Source organism: Dromiciops gliroides, chromosome 5 (assembly GCF_019393635.1).
Source record: "Dromiciops gliroides isolate mDroGli1 chromosome 5, mDroGli1.pri, whole genome shotgun sequence".
NCBI classification, from domain to species: Eukaryota; Metazoa; Chordata; class Mammalia; order Microbiotheria; family Microbiotheriidae; genus Dromiciops; species Dromiciops gliroides.
Window position 1 is genome coordinate 207,746,371 of NC_057865.1, and position 18,808 is coordinate 207,765,178.

General features: G+C 38.1%; 1 protein-coding gene across 2 annotated transcripts in view; it reads left to right on the forward strand.

The window, feature by feature from the left end:
* Positions 1 to 18,808, forward strand: part of LRRK2 (leucine rich repeat kinase 2) — a 200,985-nt gene that overhangs the window by 19,979 nt on the left and 162,198 nt on the right. For both annotated transcript variants that reach the window (XM_043968574.1, XM_043968575.1), the window contains 4 exons: positions 2,785 to 2,916; positions 13,998 to 14,117; positions 15,080 to 15,213; positions 15,329 to 15,408. In XM_043968574.1, the coding sequence (XP_043824509.1) occupies positions 2,785 to 2,916; positions 13,998 to 14,117; positions 15,080 to 15,213; positions 15,329 to 15,408 (466 nt within the window). The remainder of the gene's footprint in view (positions 1 to 2,784; positions 2,917 to 13,997; positions 14,118 to 15,079; positions 15,214 to 15,328; positions 15,409 to 18,808) is intronic.

Consider the following 18,808-nt stretch of genomic DNA (forward strand, 5'->3'; position numbering starts at 1 on the left):
TAGGGGTTTAACTGGTTACATTGGATGCCTCTTTGTTAGATCTTTTAACATTGTGTGTTTAGTTGCAGCATTTTGTCTATTTTGTTACCCTATCTATCGATACACAGCTAGCTCACCTCATTTTCTTGAATTCATCACTTCTTGTGTTCAAATTAGCATTGGTAATATAGTCTTTGTCTATATGTATCATTGTCACCTGGAGCAACCCACAGTTGTAATTTTTTAATTCTTTAGATTTTGTGATATTAACGGGTTCATGGATATATATACACACACACACATGCACACATACATGCACACATACATGTACACACATATATTTGTGTGTGTGTGTGTGTATGTATGTATAGTCTCATTGGAAAAATATCTGCATTGAAAAGGTGAGTTTATATTTTTCCCCACCATGGAAAGCCTTGAGATCATTGGTAGTATTTTTCAGTTGTATAAATACAATCCACAAATGAGAATACATGAATATTTTGCTGATCCATAATGTCATCAGTGTGGATGCTCTTTCCATTGAGGAGGAAAATAAATTCCTTTTATACTCAGTCAACAAGTACTTATTAAGCACTTACTGTGTTCTAGGCACATGGCAGTAGGCACAAGTATAAAGAATGACATAATTCATATTTGTAATGAACTTAAGTTCTAATGGGCGAGACAACAAGTACACATAGAAAGTTAATAAATATGCATATATACAAATATAAATATAGGTATATAGAAATAGTAGTTAAGTATAATAAATGAATAGTTTAGGAGGGAGGTTAGCTAGCAGTAGGGATCAGGAAAGGCTTCTTGAAACAGGATATGTCAGTTGCATCTTAAAGGAAGACAAAATGGGTTCCATGAGGAAGAAGTAAAGAGGGAATGCACATTCCATGCAGCTGTGATGATCAGTGCAAAGGCACTGACATCAGACATTAATCATTGTGAGTGAGGAATAGAGAGGGCTTGTTTGGTTAGATCACATTATGTGGAAAGGAGAGTAATGCCAAGTAAAGATGGAAAGGTAGGTCAGGGCCAGGTAATATAGGGCTTTAACAGCTTTGCCCTAAGTAGATGTCTCCTTGGGCTGCTGTGGCTGAAAAAATTATTATCTGCTGACTAGCATTCCACTGATTAGTCTTTTAAAAACTAACAAGGCTCAGCCAATGGGGACTACCCAAACCTGTACTCACAGCATGTTTGTAAATGTTAAAACATAACAGAGCTTGTGCTTCTCTATTATAATCTTCAAGAATCTAGGGCTAATTCCATTTTATGACAGAATGACTGACTATGGGCAGAAGATTAGAACTGTAGTGGAAGATATATAGCATTTATAGTATAGGTATCCATGTGTACATACACATGTATGTGTATAGTTATGGCTTCATTGATAAGTTCTGGAGATATGGGAGTAAGCATTAATATTTAATTATGTAGGGAAAATTCGACTTTGGGCCTTAGTAAATCAGGGTATAGTCCTATACTTTAAAAAGTGAAATTAATTTAAAAAGTTAAAAAAATAAAGTAAATAAATTTACTATGGTAAATTTATTAAATTTTATTTTCAAATAAAAATCTACCTCCTTTGCTTTCTATTTCCTTGCCACCATGTCCTCTCCTCTTTCTCCTTATACCCCCCAAAAAACCCTCCAAAGCCTCCTATAACAAACAAGCTAAAAAAAAATTCTACATTGGTCATGTCATGTCATTCTGAGTCCATCACCTTTCTATCAGGAGGTAGCCTATACACTTTGGAAAAAGTGCTTTTTTATGAAGTGCTTGTTGTAGATTTTCAGGCTTTGCTTTTTGATTTCTTAGCTATAGGAAATTAAGTAGTTGAAAGTAGAGAAGATTGAATAGGTAATGGCCATACTTCTAAAGATTATAATTACTCAGTGTTATCAAATTAAATGAACCCTTTTGCTTTCCATTGGCTATAGTTTTTTGGACTTATTGGCTAAAGTTGTGTCCCCCTCACACACACACACACACACCCCCACACACATCTAGCATAACACAAGAATTAAAGTGGTTTGATTTGTAATGCAAAGGTCAAAGAAAATTACTCTTGGAAACCAGAATTTTTAACCATTTTATTTTAACTATTATATTTCTGATTTCTAGCAGTTACCTCCTCCTTTTATCATGTTATTTTTCTTATTAATTTTTGTTAAAATCTTCCCATCTTTTTTGGGGAAAGTATTATTTAGTGTCATTATTAGCTTTCTAAATCTTATTTGAAAGCAAAATTATATTTAAAATATTTATCTCATTAGCTGTTACCAACTTACTTATGCTTTAAAAGTATCCTTAATCTTTTTCTAGCCTCCTACTGACAAATATTGCTCTTCTTCCTTTTTTCATCAGGAGGCAACACTGGTAGGTGGAAAGAGTGGTGAATATAGAGTCAGAAGACTTAGGTTTCTGATTCTGACTCACTTGCTATATGTATGATTTTGGGCTAGTCACCTAATCTCTTGGCCTTAATTTCCTCAACTCTAAAATCAAAGGTTGGTCTAAGTAGCTTTTTGAAGCTACACCTTAATTTCATCATTCTGATTTATTCATTCATGTTTTATACAGGAAGTCTGGGATAAGGTTAAGCATAATCCTTTTAAAAGCAGTCATAATTCATATACAATTAATGTGCTTAATAATGTAGCATTATTAATTGCTTTAGTAAGTAGAGTACTGTATCCTGGCAATCAGTATATGAAATCAGGAAGCCTTGGATAAGTGTGTACACAAGGGAAAATAACCCCAAATCAATGTGTTATAATTTTGATTTAGGCAGTAATGTTGAAGTCTTAATGAGTGGAAATGTCAGATGTTACAATGTTGTGGTAGAAGCCATGAAAATGTTCTGTAGCAGTGAAAAAATTCAAGAAGTTGGTTGCTGTTTATTACACAGGCTTACATTGGGTGAGTTATTTTTATTTAATTATATCATTTGGTTTTTCTGTTTAAATGCATTACAAGTACAGTAACAGTTTTTAGTCTCTATAACTGTAAAATGGAAGACTCCTGAGCTAAGATTTGGTCCAGCTAGGCAAATTTAAGACTAAGATATTCCTTCTAGAATTCTTGATTTAAAAAAAAAAGTGATCCTGTTCAGTATTTACTCTGCTAAATGAGATAATTATGCTTTTGAGTGTTTCATTATCTTCTCCTTTTCCTCTTTTCTAGTCTTCAAAGATACCTTGTGGTATAATTGTTCTTATTTATTTTCTTTGGGAAACTGAAAGGCCTTCTTTGGTTATATTCCAAATGTTGACATTTGAGAAATAGCACTAGAATAATCTCATGACTCATAGAAGATATGTGCCAAGTAATGAAATTGAATTTTTGCTTTTCCCCTCCAGGACAGTAAAGGAGAATGTAATATACTTTTTCCCAATGATGTTGCTGTTGCTAAAACATTTCTTTGATGGTTATTTAGCACTGAATGCTAAGTTGTTTTTCTTTTTTTTTTAAAGGCTGAAGTTTGGGGGATTTTTTTCCTGGCTATAGTAGAAAGACTACTGCACAGTCAGAAAGTCTGAGTTCTAGTTCTGCTTCTGACACCAGTTGTAGGCAGGGAAAATATTTAAATTCTCTTTTCCAATTGGAAGATCTCTAAAATATCTTCCAGTTCTAAGATTCTGTGATCTGTTTTGGTAAGGAAAACACAACAATCTCTGAGTGTAAAGTAATGAGACTAGCTACTTTCTGTGGTTCACAATCTAACTGTGAAAATATATCCAGATGAAAAGCTCTAAAATATTTTGTATGATGTCAGTATTAAAATTGGGTAGCTAGATAGTGCAGTGGAAAGAGCCACCAGGCTTGGAGTCAGGAAAACCTGAGTTCAGATCTGGCCTCAGACACTTACTGTGTGACTCTGGGCAAGTCACTTAGTCCTATTTGCCTTGGTTTCCTCATCTATAAAATGAGCTGGAGAAGAAAATGGAAAACCACTCCATTATCTTTGCTAAGAAAACCCCATATGGGGTCATGAAGACTGAAACAGCAGAACAACAAAGATTTTAAAGTTAGTAAAATATTAAGTGTCTACTTGGTGCCAGGCATTATGTTAAGATCTGGGAAAAATTTTTAAAAGAAAATGGTGATCTCCATCCTCAGGGAGCTTTCATTTTAATTAGGGAAGACAGCATATAAAAGGAAGTTCTTAAGTAGGGTACCTGGTAGCCAATGGGAGGCTAAGAGATTGCTGACTTGGGAACCCCCATTTTAAATGGAAATTCTGCGAGGAGTGACCCAACTTCATCCCCTCTCTCCATTTAGAGCAGCTATCAGCAGTAGATGAAGTATTGATGAAGTATGAATTCCAGGGTTGAAATGATCTTTATCTTAAAGGATTATGGGGTTCCTGTGGCATGATGGTAAAGTCCAGAGGAGTACAACTGAGTGGGAAATGAAGAGATAAATATATCCCTTTAAAGTGATTGTTTTTGAAAGAGAAGACACAGAATTAACCTCCTTAGTTTCAGTATGTTTGTTAAGGAATCGTTTTCATTACTGTATAACAAGCTCTGCTTTTACTGCTAGATTCCAAATATCTATATACATTGCTTATGGAGATAGATATTTCTTCTTTGTTCTTTTCTATATATCTAGCCTTTCTGAGTTTTGTTGTCTCCCTCTTGAACTTCAATCCAAGATCACCATCTGTCCTCGTAGGTATCTAAAACTCAACCTGTCCAAAAGAAAACTCATCTCATATACCATTCTTTTGAATTTGAATTTTGAGGGTACCACCATTTTTCCACTCACCCTGGTTCGTAGCCTTGGGGCCATCCTTGTTTTCTTACTCACTCATATTTAATCACACCATATATTTAATTAATTCCCACATCTTGTCATTTCCACTAATGCAGCATCTTTCACAGTTGTCCCCTTTTTATCCATCCACAAGCTATCACTTAGTTCAAGCCCTCATCTCCTCTTGCCTGGACTATTTATTATAATAGTCTTTATTTACTTAATTACTTTTGGTTGTTAAAAACATTTTAGATCAGCATCTCTTACCACATACCACCTTAAATTCTACATAGACAGAAAAGCTAAAACATGGTTTTGCATACACAAATAAAGTGAGGCCAGAATAAGACAAAAATATATAGATTGGGAGAAAAAGAACATCTCTGTATCAAATATCTGAGTACAGTCTATCATCCAAAAATCTTTGGATGTTTAAAAAGAAACCCATAAGGAAGGCTCTTTTCATTGCTCCAAATCCCTCCTCAAATGACAACCCCTCTCAGGTGAGAACTTTGCCTCATATTTTACTGAAAAAAATTGAGGCCTCTCTCCTCCCTTCTTCATCTCACATCACTTCAGATGCTTTCTGCCACTATCTCCTTCTTAACTCCTGTCTCGGAAGAAGTTGCTTTACACCTTATCAACACTCCCCCCACCCCCATCTGCACAAGGAATCCTGTTACATCTCATTTTCTCCAATTTATTATTCCCTCCATCATTCCCACTCTACTGCTCTCTGTTGTCTCACTCCCTATTGTTTACAAACATGCCTATATCTCCATAGCCATCACAAACCTCTCACTTGATCCCTTTTTCTCTGCTAACCATCATCCTATATCTCTTCTGTCCTTTGTGTGGAAACTCCTTGAAAACAGGCCATCTACAATAGATGCCTCCACTTTTGTTTCTTCTCATTCTCTTCTTAACCCCTTACGTCTTCCAACCTTATTATTCCACTAAAACTGCACTCTACAAAGTTGCTAATGATTTCCCAATTGTCAAATCCAATGACCTTCCTTCAATCCTTATTCTTCTTGACCTCTCTGCAACCTTTAAATGTTGATCATTTTTCTCACTAGATTTTTGGGATACCACTCTCTTTCTGGTTCTCTTCCTACTTATCTGACTACTTTTTTTCAGTATACTTTGCTGGTTCTTTATCCAGGTCATGATCACTAACTGTATGTCCTATAGGAGTCTTCCCTGTGTCCTCTTTTCTTCTCCCCCTATACTATTTCACTTGGGATCTTATAGTTCCCATGGATTTAATTATCATCTCTGTGCTGATCTCAAATCTCCTTATCAAGCCCCAGTCTCTCTGCTGATCTCTATTCTCACATCTGCAGCTGCCTGTCAGACATCTCAAACTAGATGTCCAGAAGATATCTTAAATTCAACATTCCCAAAATGGAAGTCATTCTCTTTCTCCCTAAATCTTCCCCACTTCTAAACTTCCCTATTATTGTCAAAGGCACCACCATCCTCCCAGGCTCACAATTTAGTCCTCATCCTTGATTCCTCACTATATCTCACCCTCCCTATCCAATCGCTTACCAAGGCCTATTGATTTCACCTTGTAACTTTGTTTGAATATGCCCCCTTTTTTTCCTGATATCACCTCATTCTTGGACTGTTGCAAAAGCCTGCTGCCTGGTCAGCCTTCTACAAGTCTCTCCTCGCTCCAATCCAGCCATCATCTAAGAACCAAAGTAATTTTCCTAAAATGTTGATGAGGTCAGATCACCCCCTTGCTTAATAAATTCCAGTGGCTCCTTATCACCTAGGATAAAATCCAATCTCTTTTGGCCTTCAAAGCCCCTTATATGTCTCCTCTACCTTCATCCCCCCCTTTCCAGTCATTTTACATTTTATATTCCATTGAGTCCTCTGAGCTTTTTTGTACTTTCTCCTGGAGCCAATGGGAAATCATTGTAGTTTGTTGAGATGGTGTGTGTGTGTGTGTGTGTGTGTGTGTGTGTGTGTGTGTGTGTGTGTGTGTGTGAGAGAGAGAGAGAGAGAGAGAGAGAGAGAGAGAGAGGTTTCATCATCAGATCTTTGTTTTAATGACAGAATGGACACTGGATTGGGGTGGGAAGAGACTTGGGGCAGGTAGACCCACCAGCAGCCCATTTCAGTAATCAAGACGTGAGGGGATGAGGGCCTCCACTAGAGCGGTAGAAGTGTCAGAGGAGAGAACAGGACATATTCAAGAGGTATTGCAACGGTGAAATGAATAACAGCATGGTTATGGGGGCTGAGAGATAGTGAGGAATCCAGGATGACTCTTAGGGTTGCAAGCCTGAAGGATTGGTAGGATGTTGGTATCCTACACAGTAATAGAGAAGGTAGAAGGCAATGATGGGGTGCTTTAAGTGGAACCATAATAAGTACCGTTTTGGAGATATTGAATTCAGTATATCTATTAAACATCCAGTTTGAGATGTCTGAATGGTTGTGGAGATGTGAGATTGGAGGTCAGGGGAGAGATGGGGAGGAAAGGTTGATTTGAGAATCATCAGCTAAAGCTGGTGATTAAATCCATGCATGCTGATCAGATCGCCAAGTGAAGTAATATAGAGAAGAGGACAAAGGACACCTATGTTTAGAAGACATGATCAAGAGGAGGATCCAGCAATTGAGACAGAGAAGGAGTGGTCAGATATGTAGGAAGAAAATCAGGAGAGAGCAATATCCCAAAAACCTAGAGAGAAGAGAGTATCAAGGAGGAGAAGAGTGATCAATAGTGTTAAAGGCTTCAAAGAGGTTAAAGAGGACTGAGAAAAGGCAAATAAAAGATCATTAGTAACTTTGGAGAGAGAAATTTCAGTGTAATGATAAAGGTGGAAGCCAGATTATAAAGGGTTAAAAAGAGGGCAAAAAGAAACAAAGTGGAGGCACCTATTGTAGATAGACTTTTCAAGGAGTTTAGTTACAAAGGGCAGAAGAGAAATAGGACAATAATTAGCGGGGATTGAAGGATCAAGTTTTTCAGCATAGGGCAGACATAAATGTATTTGTAGGCAATAGAAAAGGAGCCATAAGACAGGAAGAGATTGAAAATACAAGAAAGAGGGACAGGTAGGTGGCACAGTGGATAAAACACCGGCCCTGGATTCAGGAGGACCTGATTTCAAATCCTGCCTTAGACACTTGCCACTTATTAGTTGTGTGACTCTGGGCAAGTTACTTAACCCTCACTGCTGTGGAAAAAAAGTAAAAAAAAAAAAAAAGGAAATGCATGAAAGAATGGGGCTGATAGAAGGGGCAGTCTGTTGGAGGAGACAGGAAGGAATGGGATTACTTGAACAGGTAGAGAGGTTAGCCTTGGTAAGGAGCAAGGGCACTTCCTTATGTGAGGTGGGGTGAAGGAGAGAGTGGCAGAAGGCACGGAAATGATGGTAGATAAGGAAGAGGTGAGAAGAGGGAATTCATGAAGAATGACCTTATTTTTTTTCTGTAAAATATGAGGCAAGGTGAACAGGAGCCATGGGAAGTTTGAGAAGGGACGAAAAGGTTAGGAAGAGCCACTGTGGAGAGTGGGATAGTGAGTTGATTAAGGAGGTGCAGTAGGATTGCCTGGCAGCAGTGAAGACTCAATTCCTTGCTTCCCTGACTTTCTTCAGGTCCAAACTAAAATCCCACCTTCTCCAGGAAGCCTTTCCTAATCCCCCCTTTTTTTTTTTTTTTGGTGAGGCAATTGGGGTTAAGTGACTTGCCCAGGGTCACACAGCTAGTAAGTGTTAAGTGTCTGAAGCCAGATTTGAACTTAGGTCCTCCTGAATCCAGGGCTGGTGCTCTATCCACTGTGCCACCTAGCTGCCCCTCCTAATCCCTCTTAATTCCCTTCCTTCTATTAATTATTTACTATTTATCACATGCTTAACTTTGTTTACATATTGTTTTCCCTATTAGATTGTGAACTCCTTGAGGGCAGGGATGTATCCCCATCTCTTGGAACTGCTGATGCTTGGTCAAAGTGAAGATGATTTTGAGAGGAATTGGGCTGCTACTAGGATGGCTGCTAACACTTCACTGACTAATAACTTTCTAATTGGTGTCTCAGCCTGAAGTCTCTCCTCATTCTAGTATTTTGTTGGGGTCGGGGGTTCAGGCCGACGGGGGTCAAGGATCAGAGACGATAAATAATTGACACATCAGCGCCACCTTATGAGTGAATGTGTGTGCCCTTTATTAGGATAGCTCAGTATTTAAAGCAAAAAACCACAAAGAAATCAAATAAAATATCTGCAAGAATAATTCTAAGAGAATAAGAATATTTTTCAACCTTTCAGCCTTAACATGACAGAACTTGTTCCAGGCCTTAACAAGGCGAGGCTTGCACAACTAACTCCTCAGACCCCAGGAGACTGACCAGGCATTGTCACTGGAATTCAACTTTTAACCATAAAACTCTCCCAGGAAACTCTTGCTGCTTCAGTGTCTATGGCCTGAGTCTAGGGAGGGGGAACTCAGTCAGAGGGGCAACAGAGAGCCCTCTGAGTTCTCCACATATTTCCTGCACACAACTGCCAAATTGATTTCTCTAAAGTGCATGTCTGACCATTTAACTACCTAATGGTAAACTCCTATGGTTCTATATTAACTGTGAGGTCAAATATATACTCCTCTCTTTGGTATTTAAACCCTTCACAACCTAGTCCCAACTAATTAAATCAGTTTGGGACATCCAGTTTGAGATTAAGGAGATGTTGTATGATTACTTAGCAGCAGTGAAGGCCCAGTTCCTTGTTTTCCCTGATTTCCTTTGAGTCTCAACTAAAGTTCCACCTTCTATAGAAAGTTGAAGATGTGACATTGTAGATCAACAGAGAAGTTAGGGCTTGTATGGGTAGATTTGAGAATTATCAACATAGAGATAATAGTAAAATCCATGAGAGGTGAGGTGTCATAATTGTAGGCTTGTTGTCCCTAGCTCTTTCCAGTTAGCATTACATTTTTGACCTTTTTTCGTAGCTGCTGGCTCCAGCCCAGGTCTGGGCTAAATAAGCAATCTTGCTCTGTGATCAGACAGAGTACAGGCCCAGTGGCATCATGGTCGCTGGCCTGTTTACTCACCTGTAGCTGAACTTATGATCTTGGTCTAGAAAAATGACCCATGTAGTTTTTCTTGGATTATACATTCACCGATGCCCCTTCTTCAGTCTTTGTTGGAGCAATTGTGAGAGAGGGAGAGAGCTGGATTGTACTGTTTCTTCCCCCTCTGCCATCTTTGCTGGTTTTCTTCTGGTTCACTTATAAGAAAAATTTAAAGATTGATATGATTCAGTTCTTGCAGTAGTACATATACTTAGTCATTATGGAAGGATATCACATTTAGAATACAGAAAGTCCAATTAATATTTGTAAAACCTGAGTGATTCGTATCATATGTGCATTCTTTTACTAGTTTGCTTCCATTACCACAAAAGTGGCGCAGGGTTAGTCTTTTGCTTTATTTTGTGGGATGCTTTGGCTAAAAAATTCATAAGCATCACACTGGTGATAAACCTCTTTGTATTTACCTATGGCGGTCCTCATTCTGTTTCCAAGACAATAGTCAGTGTCTTTCTGGCATTGTGTAGAACTTGCTGAAACTTTTGTTCTGTTGGCACAGCATATTAAAAATCACGTCTACAGCATGACAAACATGGAAAAGGATTTGGTATCTGGATAGAAAATTATTTATTACCATTCAATTTAGCAACCTGGTTTACTTTCAGTGAGATGTCAGTATTTTAATATAGAGTGTGGTTTATGGAGTCAGAGACTAGAAAACTGCAGTTCTATATTATGTAGATTTATTGAACAGATTTTTACACTTCTTCCTGAGAAGAATTTTCTGTTTTTAAGAGGATAATGGATTTTAGAATGGAATATTTTCTTGCATTTTAATGAAATATAAAAGTGAACATCTTTCTTTTCCGGGGGAAACTGAAATAATCTGGTATTTCATTTCTATGATATCCTCTAACTAGGTGAAGGATAGTGTCTAACTTATTTCAATGAGTACTCAGTGGGGGCTTCACTCTTCCCAAGAAGGTGCATGAGATAGTCTAGAAAGATAGCTTATTTTATGGAAAGGCCTTGATCTCCTCCTCCTCTTCAACCTCTCCCAAGTCTCCCCAATTTTTAAACACCCTCACTAGATACTATCCTGCTTGCTAGCTATTGTCTGTATTTGTTCACCTCCCCTTTCAGCAAACCCTTTGAAAAAGGGTCCATAATCAGTGCCTTCCTCTTTTCTCTCTTTTTTTTAACTCTGCAAATCTGTTTTCTTACCTCTTATACAACTGAAACCATTCTCTCCAAAGTTATAAATCTCTTTATTGCAAAAATTTCATGACATCTTGATCCTTATCCTTATTCATTTCTGTACAATATGTGAAACTTTTAAACATATTCTTCTTCTGGATACTCTGTATGGGATTTTCTGACTGATTTCTCTTGCTTCTCCTAACTGTCTTGACTGCTTTTTTTCTAACTAAAGGGCTTTTGCTTGATCTTTGTCCATGTCATGCCTACTTACTAACTGGATAACTCCCAACACTCATCTTTTTATGCTAGTGATTCCCAGATATATTTGTCTTTCAGAAGATAAATAATCCTAGTCTCTCTTCTGAGCTCTAGTCCTACATTACCAACCGCCAGTTTGACATTTTGACTAGATATCCTTTTGGCATCTCAAACTCAACATGTCCAAAACTTATTATCATTTCTCTCAGCCTTTACCACTCTGAACTTTCCTAATACTGTTGAGGACACCACCCTCCTTTTAGTCACTCAAATTCATAACCCTGTTGTCATCCTTGATTCCTTTAACTGTAAGCAGTCACCTCATGTATGCTGTTTCTAAAACTTGTAATTTCTTGCATATATCCTCTTCTTTCCACTCACACAGTCACCCCTCTAGTTTAGGTCTTCACCATCTTTCATCTAGACTATTATAATAACACTAATTGGATCCTTGCCTGAAGTCTCTTGTCATGCCAATCTGTCTTCCACTCAACTGTCAAAGATTATCCTAAATTTATAAATCTGACCATGTCACATCCATGCTCCATTAGATCAAGGTAAATAAGGTTTCATTAAATATTTACTGTGTGCCAGGCACTGCTAACTACTAAGAATACAAATAAAATTCATGAAAGATGCTCCTTGCTCTCAAGGAACTCAGCTTCTAATACCTAGCTTCTTAAACTGTGGGTTGTAACCCCATATGAGGTCACGTAACTGAATGTGGGGGTCACAGAAAAATTGGCAACAGTAAAAGGTTTTGTATACCTATTTTATATGCCTGTGTACCTGGGTCGTGTAAAAATTTATCAGACAAAAAGGGGTTGCGAGTGGAAAAAGTTTAAGAAGCCCTATTCTAATGGAAGAAAACAGCATGTAAAAAGAAACTGAAGGGGGCGGGGTTAGTGAGGAAGGATGAAGGTACTTGGCATCAGTGCATGGTAGAGAAAATCCAGTGGCGTGCAGCCTTGAAGAGGAATGAAGGCATAACTGCCCTGGGCCTCCTCCTTAAAATAGAGGTTCTGGGATCAGAGGGGTAAGCCACGAGGGCAGAGGGGAATTCTAATGTGAGAAGTAGTCCAGGTATTAGTGGGTTTCCAAGATGAAATTATAGCATGACACAGGAAGTCAGTCCTGTGAAGATGAATCGGGAATACAGCCGGGCAAGGAACAAAAACTCCCGTGGCTGCCTTTTATCCCTAGGATCTACTCTCTTCTGAGTACCCTGTATTCCAGCCATGCTGGCATTCTCTGCATCCTCACAAATGATACTCCATCTCCGGTCACTGTGCCTTTTCCCTGGCTATTCTACACCCCTGTAATACCCTCCTTCAGCCTTTTAACTGCTAGAATCCCTAGCTTCCTTTTAGACCTACACTTAAGAGTTGCAAATGCCACCTCTTTCAGAAGGCTTTTCTACCCCTCCCCAAACCCCAGATGGTACTGTCATTCTCTCTAATGGATGGCATGGTTCTCATGCATTTGCTGTATATTTATCTTGTATGTTTTGATTTGTTATTCCCCTCAATATAGGCATCCAGATGGTGTAGTACTTGGAGTCATGTAGACTTGAGTTCATATGCTGCCTCAGACATTGATTAGCTGTGTGGCCATGGGCCACCTGATCTCTTAGCTTTAATTTCCTCATTTGTAAGATGGAAATGATAATAGGACCTACCACACAGAGTTTTAAGGACTGAATGAGATAGTGCTTTGCAAACCTTAAAGTGCTATTATAATTGCCAGCTGGTCTAGCTCTTATTATTAGTGTTGTTATGATCATCATCATCATTATGTTCTTGAGAGCAGGGGCAGTTTTAGCTTTTTGTGGGGATAGGCTACCTGGCATGTAGAGGTTTAATAATGCTTCTTGATTTGATTGTTGGTCCTTGGGAGTACAACAGAAAAGTTGCAGGAGGGCAATTGAAATAATAGATAAAGTATAATGGGGCTGCCTTAGGTGTCATGCGTTCACTATGATTGTTAATCTTCAAGTGAAGGCTGGATTACTCTTTCTTGGAAATGATATAAAAGGAATTCTTGAACTAAAACTTGAAACTTCCTTCCTCTGAGGAAGGACACTGAAATTCTTTCCAACTATGAAATTTTGTAATTCTATTAATGTGTTTTGTTTGTTTGTTTGTTTTTGCAGGCTGTGAGGGTTAAGTGACTTGCCCAGGATCACAGAGCTAGTAAGTGTCAAGTGTCTGAGGCCGGATTTGAACTCAGGTCCTCCTGAATCCAGGGCCAGTGCTTTATTATTAAAGTACTTTTCACTCCATCAAGTGCTATGTTAATCGAGGTGCTATTTTTTATGATGATAAAAAGAGCAGTAAAAGAAAAATACTACTCTTGCTCAGTGTCATTGCATAGAAAAGTAATTAAATGGTAACAGTTTGCAACAATTTTTTAAAATGTAGATAAGGGGGAAGCTAGGTGGTGCAGTGGATAAAGCACTGGCCCTGGATTCAGGAGGACCTGAGTTCAAATCCGGCCTCAGACACTTGACACTTACTAGCTCTGTGACCCTGGGTAAGTTACTTAACCCTCATTGCCCTGCCAATTAAAAAAAATGTATATAAGCATGCTAAGGCATTTTAAAGAAAAGTATTACTTGGTTGTAAAGAACTTAAAAGTAATCATATAACCATGCTATGACTTAAATATAATAATTTATAGATAAATATAAAATTCTATTAATGTAGATTTAACTTATAATTTGTTTTTAGATAATTTCTTTAATATCCTGGTTTTAAATGAGGTTCATGAAGTCATCCTGAAAGCTGTTATAAAATATTCAGAGAATGCAGCCTTACAGGTTGCAGGACTAAGCTGTTTGGCTCTCCTCAGTAAGTAAACTTAGCCTTAATTTGTTTAAAAAAAAAAAAAGTAGCTTCCACAGTAAATGCCTGAAGGTTTATTTGGTCTGGCTTTTTTCATAGTATCAAAATGTCTCATGTATAAAAAAAGGCAGTAATATACTTTTCTGCCCAAAGAGCAACTCATTAATTAATTCAAAGCCCCGTCCATGGGATGATTTATCAAGGAAACAAGAATCTTCATATTTATTCACTAGTATCCCAGAAAAGATGATCTAGCCAGAAGTGGTACTTAGGGCAATGTTCATTTATTTATAATAATTTTCTTTAAAGTCAAAAGATTCCCTAGAGATCTGTGTTGAAGAAAAATAGCAAATTGCTAACATTCAAATAGTGCTTACTGTGTGACAGGTACTGTGCTTACGTGCTTTATAATTATTATGATCTCATTTGATCCTCACAACAACCTTGGGTTATAGTAACTATTATGCCCATTTCACAGATGAGGAAATTGAAATTCTGCCTCCCACCCCCACCCCCCAAAAAAAAGAAAAAAGAAAAAAGAAAAACAAAGCTTTTATAACAGTTATGCATTGGTCAAGCAAAATAAATTCCTATTGGCCATGTCCAAAAACGAGTGTCTCTTTTGTGAATTAAAGTCATAATGAACTTTTTTGGGGGTGACACTTTCAGTACTGTCTACTTAAGGATAATCTTAGATAAAATAAGCATTGGTTCAAATTAAAGTGCGGGAAATAAAAAAATAATTTAGTGAAATATATGGTTGGTTTAAGAATTGTCATGATTGGATTTATGCTAGAAATGAAGTGCCATCTGTGGTAAGATTATTCATTGAATGCTATATGTTTTGTTTTTACTGTTTATTAATGTAGCTTATCACTGGAAGTGAAGCTTTATATCCATTTCGAAATGTGAAATAACATGGCAGTCACTCCAAATTAGAACTAATTTATGATATTTTTATCTTCAAGCTGAAACTATTATTTTAAACCAAGATTTAGAAGAAAAGAAAAAGAATCAGGACGATGAGGAAGACAATAAATTATTCTGGTTAGAAGCCAGTTACAGAGCATTAACATTGCATAGAAGGAAGACAGACGTGCAGGTTTGATTATTACCGAGTCACTTTTTTTTTTGGAAAATCCACCAAGTCACTTTTAAGATTGATTGAGAATTGTTTATATAATTATATAAACTGGTTGTTTTTATTTTCAATCTAGGAAGCTGCATGCTGGGCTTTAAACAATCTACTTATGTACCAAAGAAATTTACATGAAAATATTGGCGATGAAGATGACCAGTCAGTAGTAATGATTTTTATATGTTTATAAATGTTGATTAAATTACAAAAAATTATTTACTAGAATTAATATTTTACTAAATAAGTTCTTTAATTATATCTGAGAGTTTCTCCAGAGATAATAGTAGATTCATAGCGTTTTGGCCTCGGTGTCTTCAATAATAAGATATTTGCTAAGTTAGTTATGTTTGAAAGTTATTAGCAAGAATTTAAAAATTCTTAATAGAAATTGCAGTAAGCTAGTGACTTCTGGGTAATCAGTGAACTTTCCACAAGTGTTCTTTTTATCAGTTCTTTCTATAGAGGTGCATAGTAAGCTTCCTCATTAGTTCCTTGGGATTGTCTTGGATCCTTGCACTGCTGAGAGTAGTTAAGTCATTCACAGTTGCTCATTGAACAATACTGCTGTCACTATGCACAATGTCCTCTCAGCTCTGCTCACTTCACTATACTTCGATGTTCATTAGTCTTTCAAGTTTTTTCGGGGATCATCCTGTTTGTCATTTCCTGTAGCACAAGTCCGTTCCACTACAATCATATAACACAGCTTTTTCCATCATTCCTCAATTGATGGACATTCCCTTGATTCTCAATTCTTAGCCTCCACCAAGACATGCTATAAATATATTTTGTACAATTTCCCCCTTTTCTCTTTTTCATGGTTACTATTGCTAACTGTTTCCCTTCCATCCTATTCCCTTCCCCATGATATTTATTCTATTATCCATCTTCTTCCATCCTATCACTCTTCAAAAGTGATTTGCTTCTGTTTATCCCCTCCCCCACTCTGCCCTTCCTTCTTTTGCCCCTCTCTCTTTATCCCTTTCCCCTCCTATTTTCCTGCAGGGTTAGAGAGATTACTCCACCCAATTGAGTGTGTACCTCATTCCCTCCTTGATCCATTTCTAATGAGATCGAGGTCTTTGAGCCAATTTTGATGAGTGTTAGGCTCATTTATTGCCCAGATTAAATAGATTACTCCACCCATTTGGGTGTGTCTATTAGTCCCTCCTTGAGGCAGCTCTGATGAGTTTAAGATCTTTGAGCCTTTTCTGATGAGTGTAAAATTTATTTACTGCCCTGCTCCTCTCCCATCTCTCCCCCCACTCCATAAGCCTTTTCCTGTTACTTTCATGTAGGATTTTGCTTCTGCCCTTCCCCCTTCCCCAATGAATTCCTTTCACCCCTCAGTTTAACCCTAAAGATGTTATCATCTAGCTAAGTGACACAGTGAACAAATCATCACCCCTGGACCCAGGGGGATCCCAGCCAAAACCCAGCCTCAGACACAAGACAGTCACCCACTGTATGACCCCAGGTATGTCCCCCAGCTTCAATTTTTTTTTTATGGTTCTCTAGGGTCTTGTATTTGGAAGTCAAATTTGCCATTCAGTTCAGGTCTTTTCATCACAAATACCTAAAAGTCTTCTTTTTCATTAAAGTCCCATTTTTTGCGCTGAAAGATAATGCTGAGTTTTTCTGGGTAGGTGATTCTTGGTTGTAATCCCATTTCCTTTCCTTTGCCCTTTGGAATATCATATTCCATGCCCTCCGGTCCTTTAATGTAGAAGCTGCTAGATCATGTGCTATCCTGACTGGGGCTCCACAGTACTTGAATTCTTTCTTTTTGGCAGCTTGCAATATTTTCTCCTTGACCTGAGAGCTCTGGAATTTGGCAATAATATTCCTAGGAGTTTTCTTTTTGGGATCTCTTTCTGGAGGTAATTGGTAGATTCTTTCAATTTCTATTTTAGCTGCTTCTTCTAGAATTTTAGGGCAATTTTCCCTGAGAATATCTTGAAAGATGGTGTCTAAGCTCTTTCCTTGATCATGGTTTTCAGGTAGATCAATAATTTTCAAATTATCTCTCCTGGACCTATTTTCCAGGTCGGCAGTTTTTCCCAGAAGATATTTCACATTGCCCTCTATTTTTTTATTCCTTTGGATTTGCTTTATTGTGTCTTGGTTTCTCATAAAGTCACTGGCTTCCATTTGTTCAATCCTAATTCTTAGGCAATTATTTTCATCAGATGGCTTTTGTACCTCCTTTTCCACTTGACTTTTCAAGCTGTTGAATTTTTTCTCATGTCTTTCCTGCATTGCCCTCATTTCTCTTTCCATTTTTTCCTCTACCTCTCTAATTTTATCTTCAAAGTCCTTTTTGAGCACCTCTATGTCCTGAGACCAATTCGTATTTTTCTTGGAAGCTTTAGATATAGGGGCCCAGATCTTCCTCTGAGGGTTCCCGTTGGTCTTCCTTGTTACTGAAGAAACTTTCTATGGTCCTCCCCTTTCTCTGTCTGCTCATCTTGCCTTTCTTTTACTAGACTTTTAGCTCCTTAAAGTGGGAGCACTGTTTCTAGGCTGCAGTATCCCAAGCTTAAGAAGTCCCAGGTGGTATGATTTAAGGAGAATCAGGTTCTTCACTCACTTGGCCTGTTTCCTGGTCCTAGATGACCCCAGACCAACTTGCTAATCAACCAGCTTTGTGTGTTGTGGTTGTTAGCTCTGACGAGCCTGTGCCCCTCCCCGACCTGGGCCACTTCTACTCGAGCCTACCACCTGGTTCTCAGTAGGGGTGTAAAATCCAAGTTCTGCCTTAGCACCAGTATAGACCCCTGTAGTCTCTCCCCTGCCCAGGGCTCAGCCCACTCACCAGACTGTGAACTTAGTTCCAGACAACACTGGTGCTTCAGCTGATTCAGAGGCTCTGGGGGTCTCCTTCTCTGGTGAGGCCTTCCTGGTACTGGATCTGTGTCAGGGTGACTGTGGGGTTGGGCTGGACTCCTGTCTCAGCACAGCAGCTCCCTCCTTCTGACCTTCCAAGCCGTTTTTGGTTAGAAGATGATTTCAGCATATTCTTCTGTGAATTTTGCTCGAACTTTCAAAATAGTACATTTCCAGTTTCATCCATAAGTGCTACCATATCACAATCCATCTGGGCTTTTAAGTAGTAGGTGTTAGAGGTCCTAGAGTGAACTATGACCCTTTTAAAAAATAAACTGGTAAATTGACATGGTTATCTAAAAAAAAAAAGTCTGCTTCTTTTTTTAGAAATAAATAGGTCAGGAGTCAGGATTACATAGAAAGGTTCCTATCAACACAAATGGAGCCCTAATTTCTGTTTTCCCCTCTCCTGCTTGTTAGAAATAGAAGCCAGGGTGTAGCTAGGTGGCGAAGTGTATAAAGCACTGGCCCTGGATGCAGGAGGACCTCAGTTCAAATGGGGCCTCAGACACTTGATACTTATTAGCTGTGTGACCATGGGCAAGTCACTTAACCCTCATTGCCCTGCCAAAAGAAAAAAAAAAAGAAATAGAAGCCAGCAAGAATTATTCATACTTTGTAGGATTAGATCCTGCTACTTATATACATAATCTATAAGAATTATATCAATATA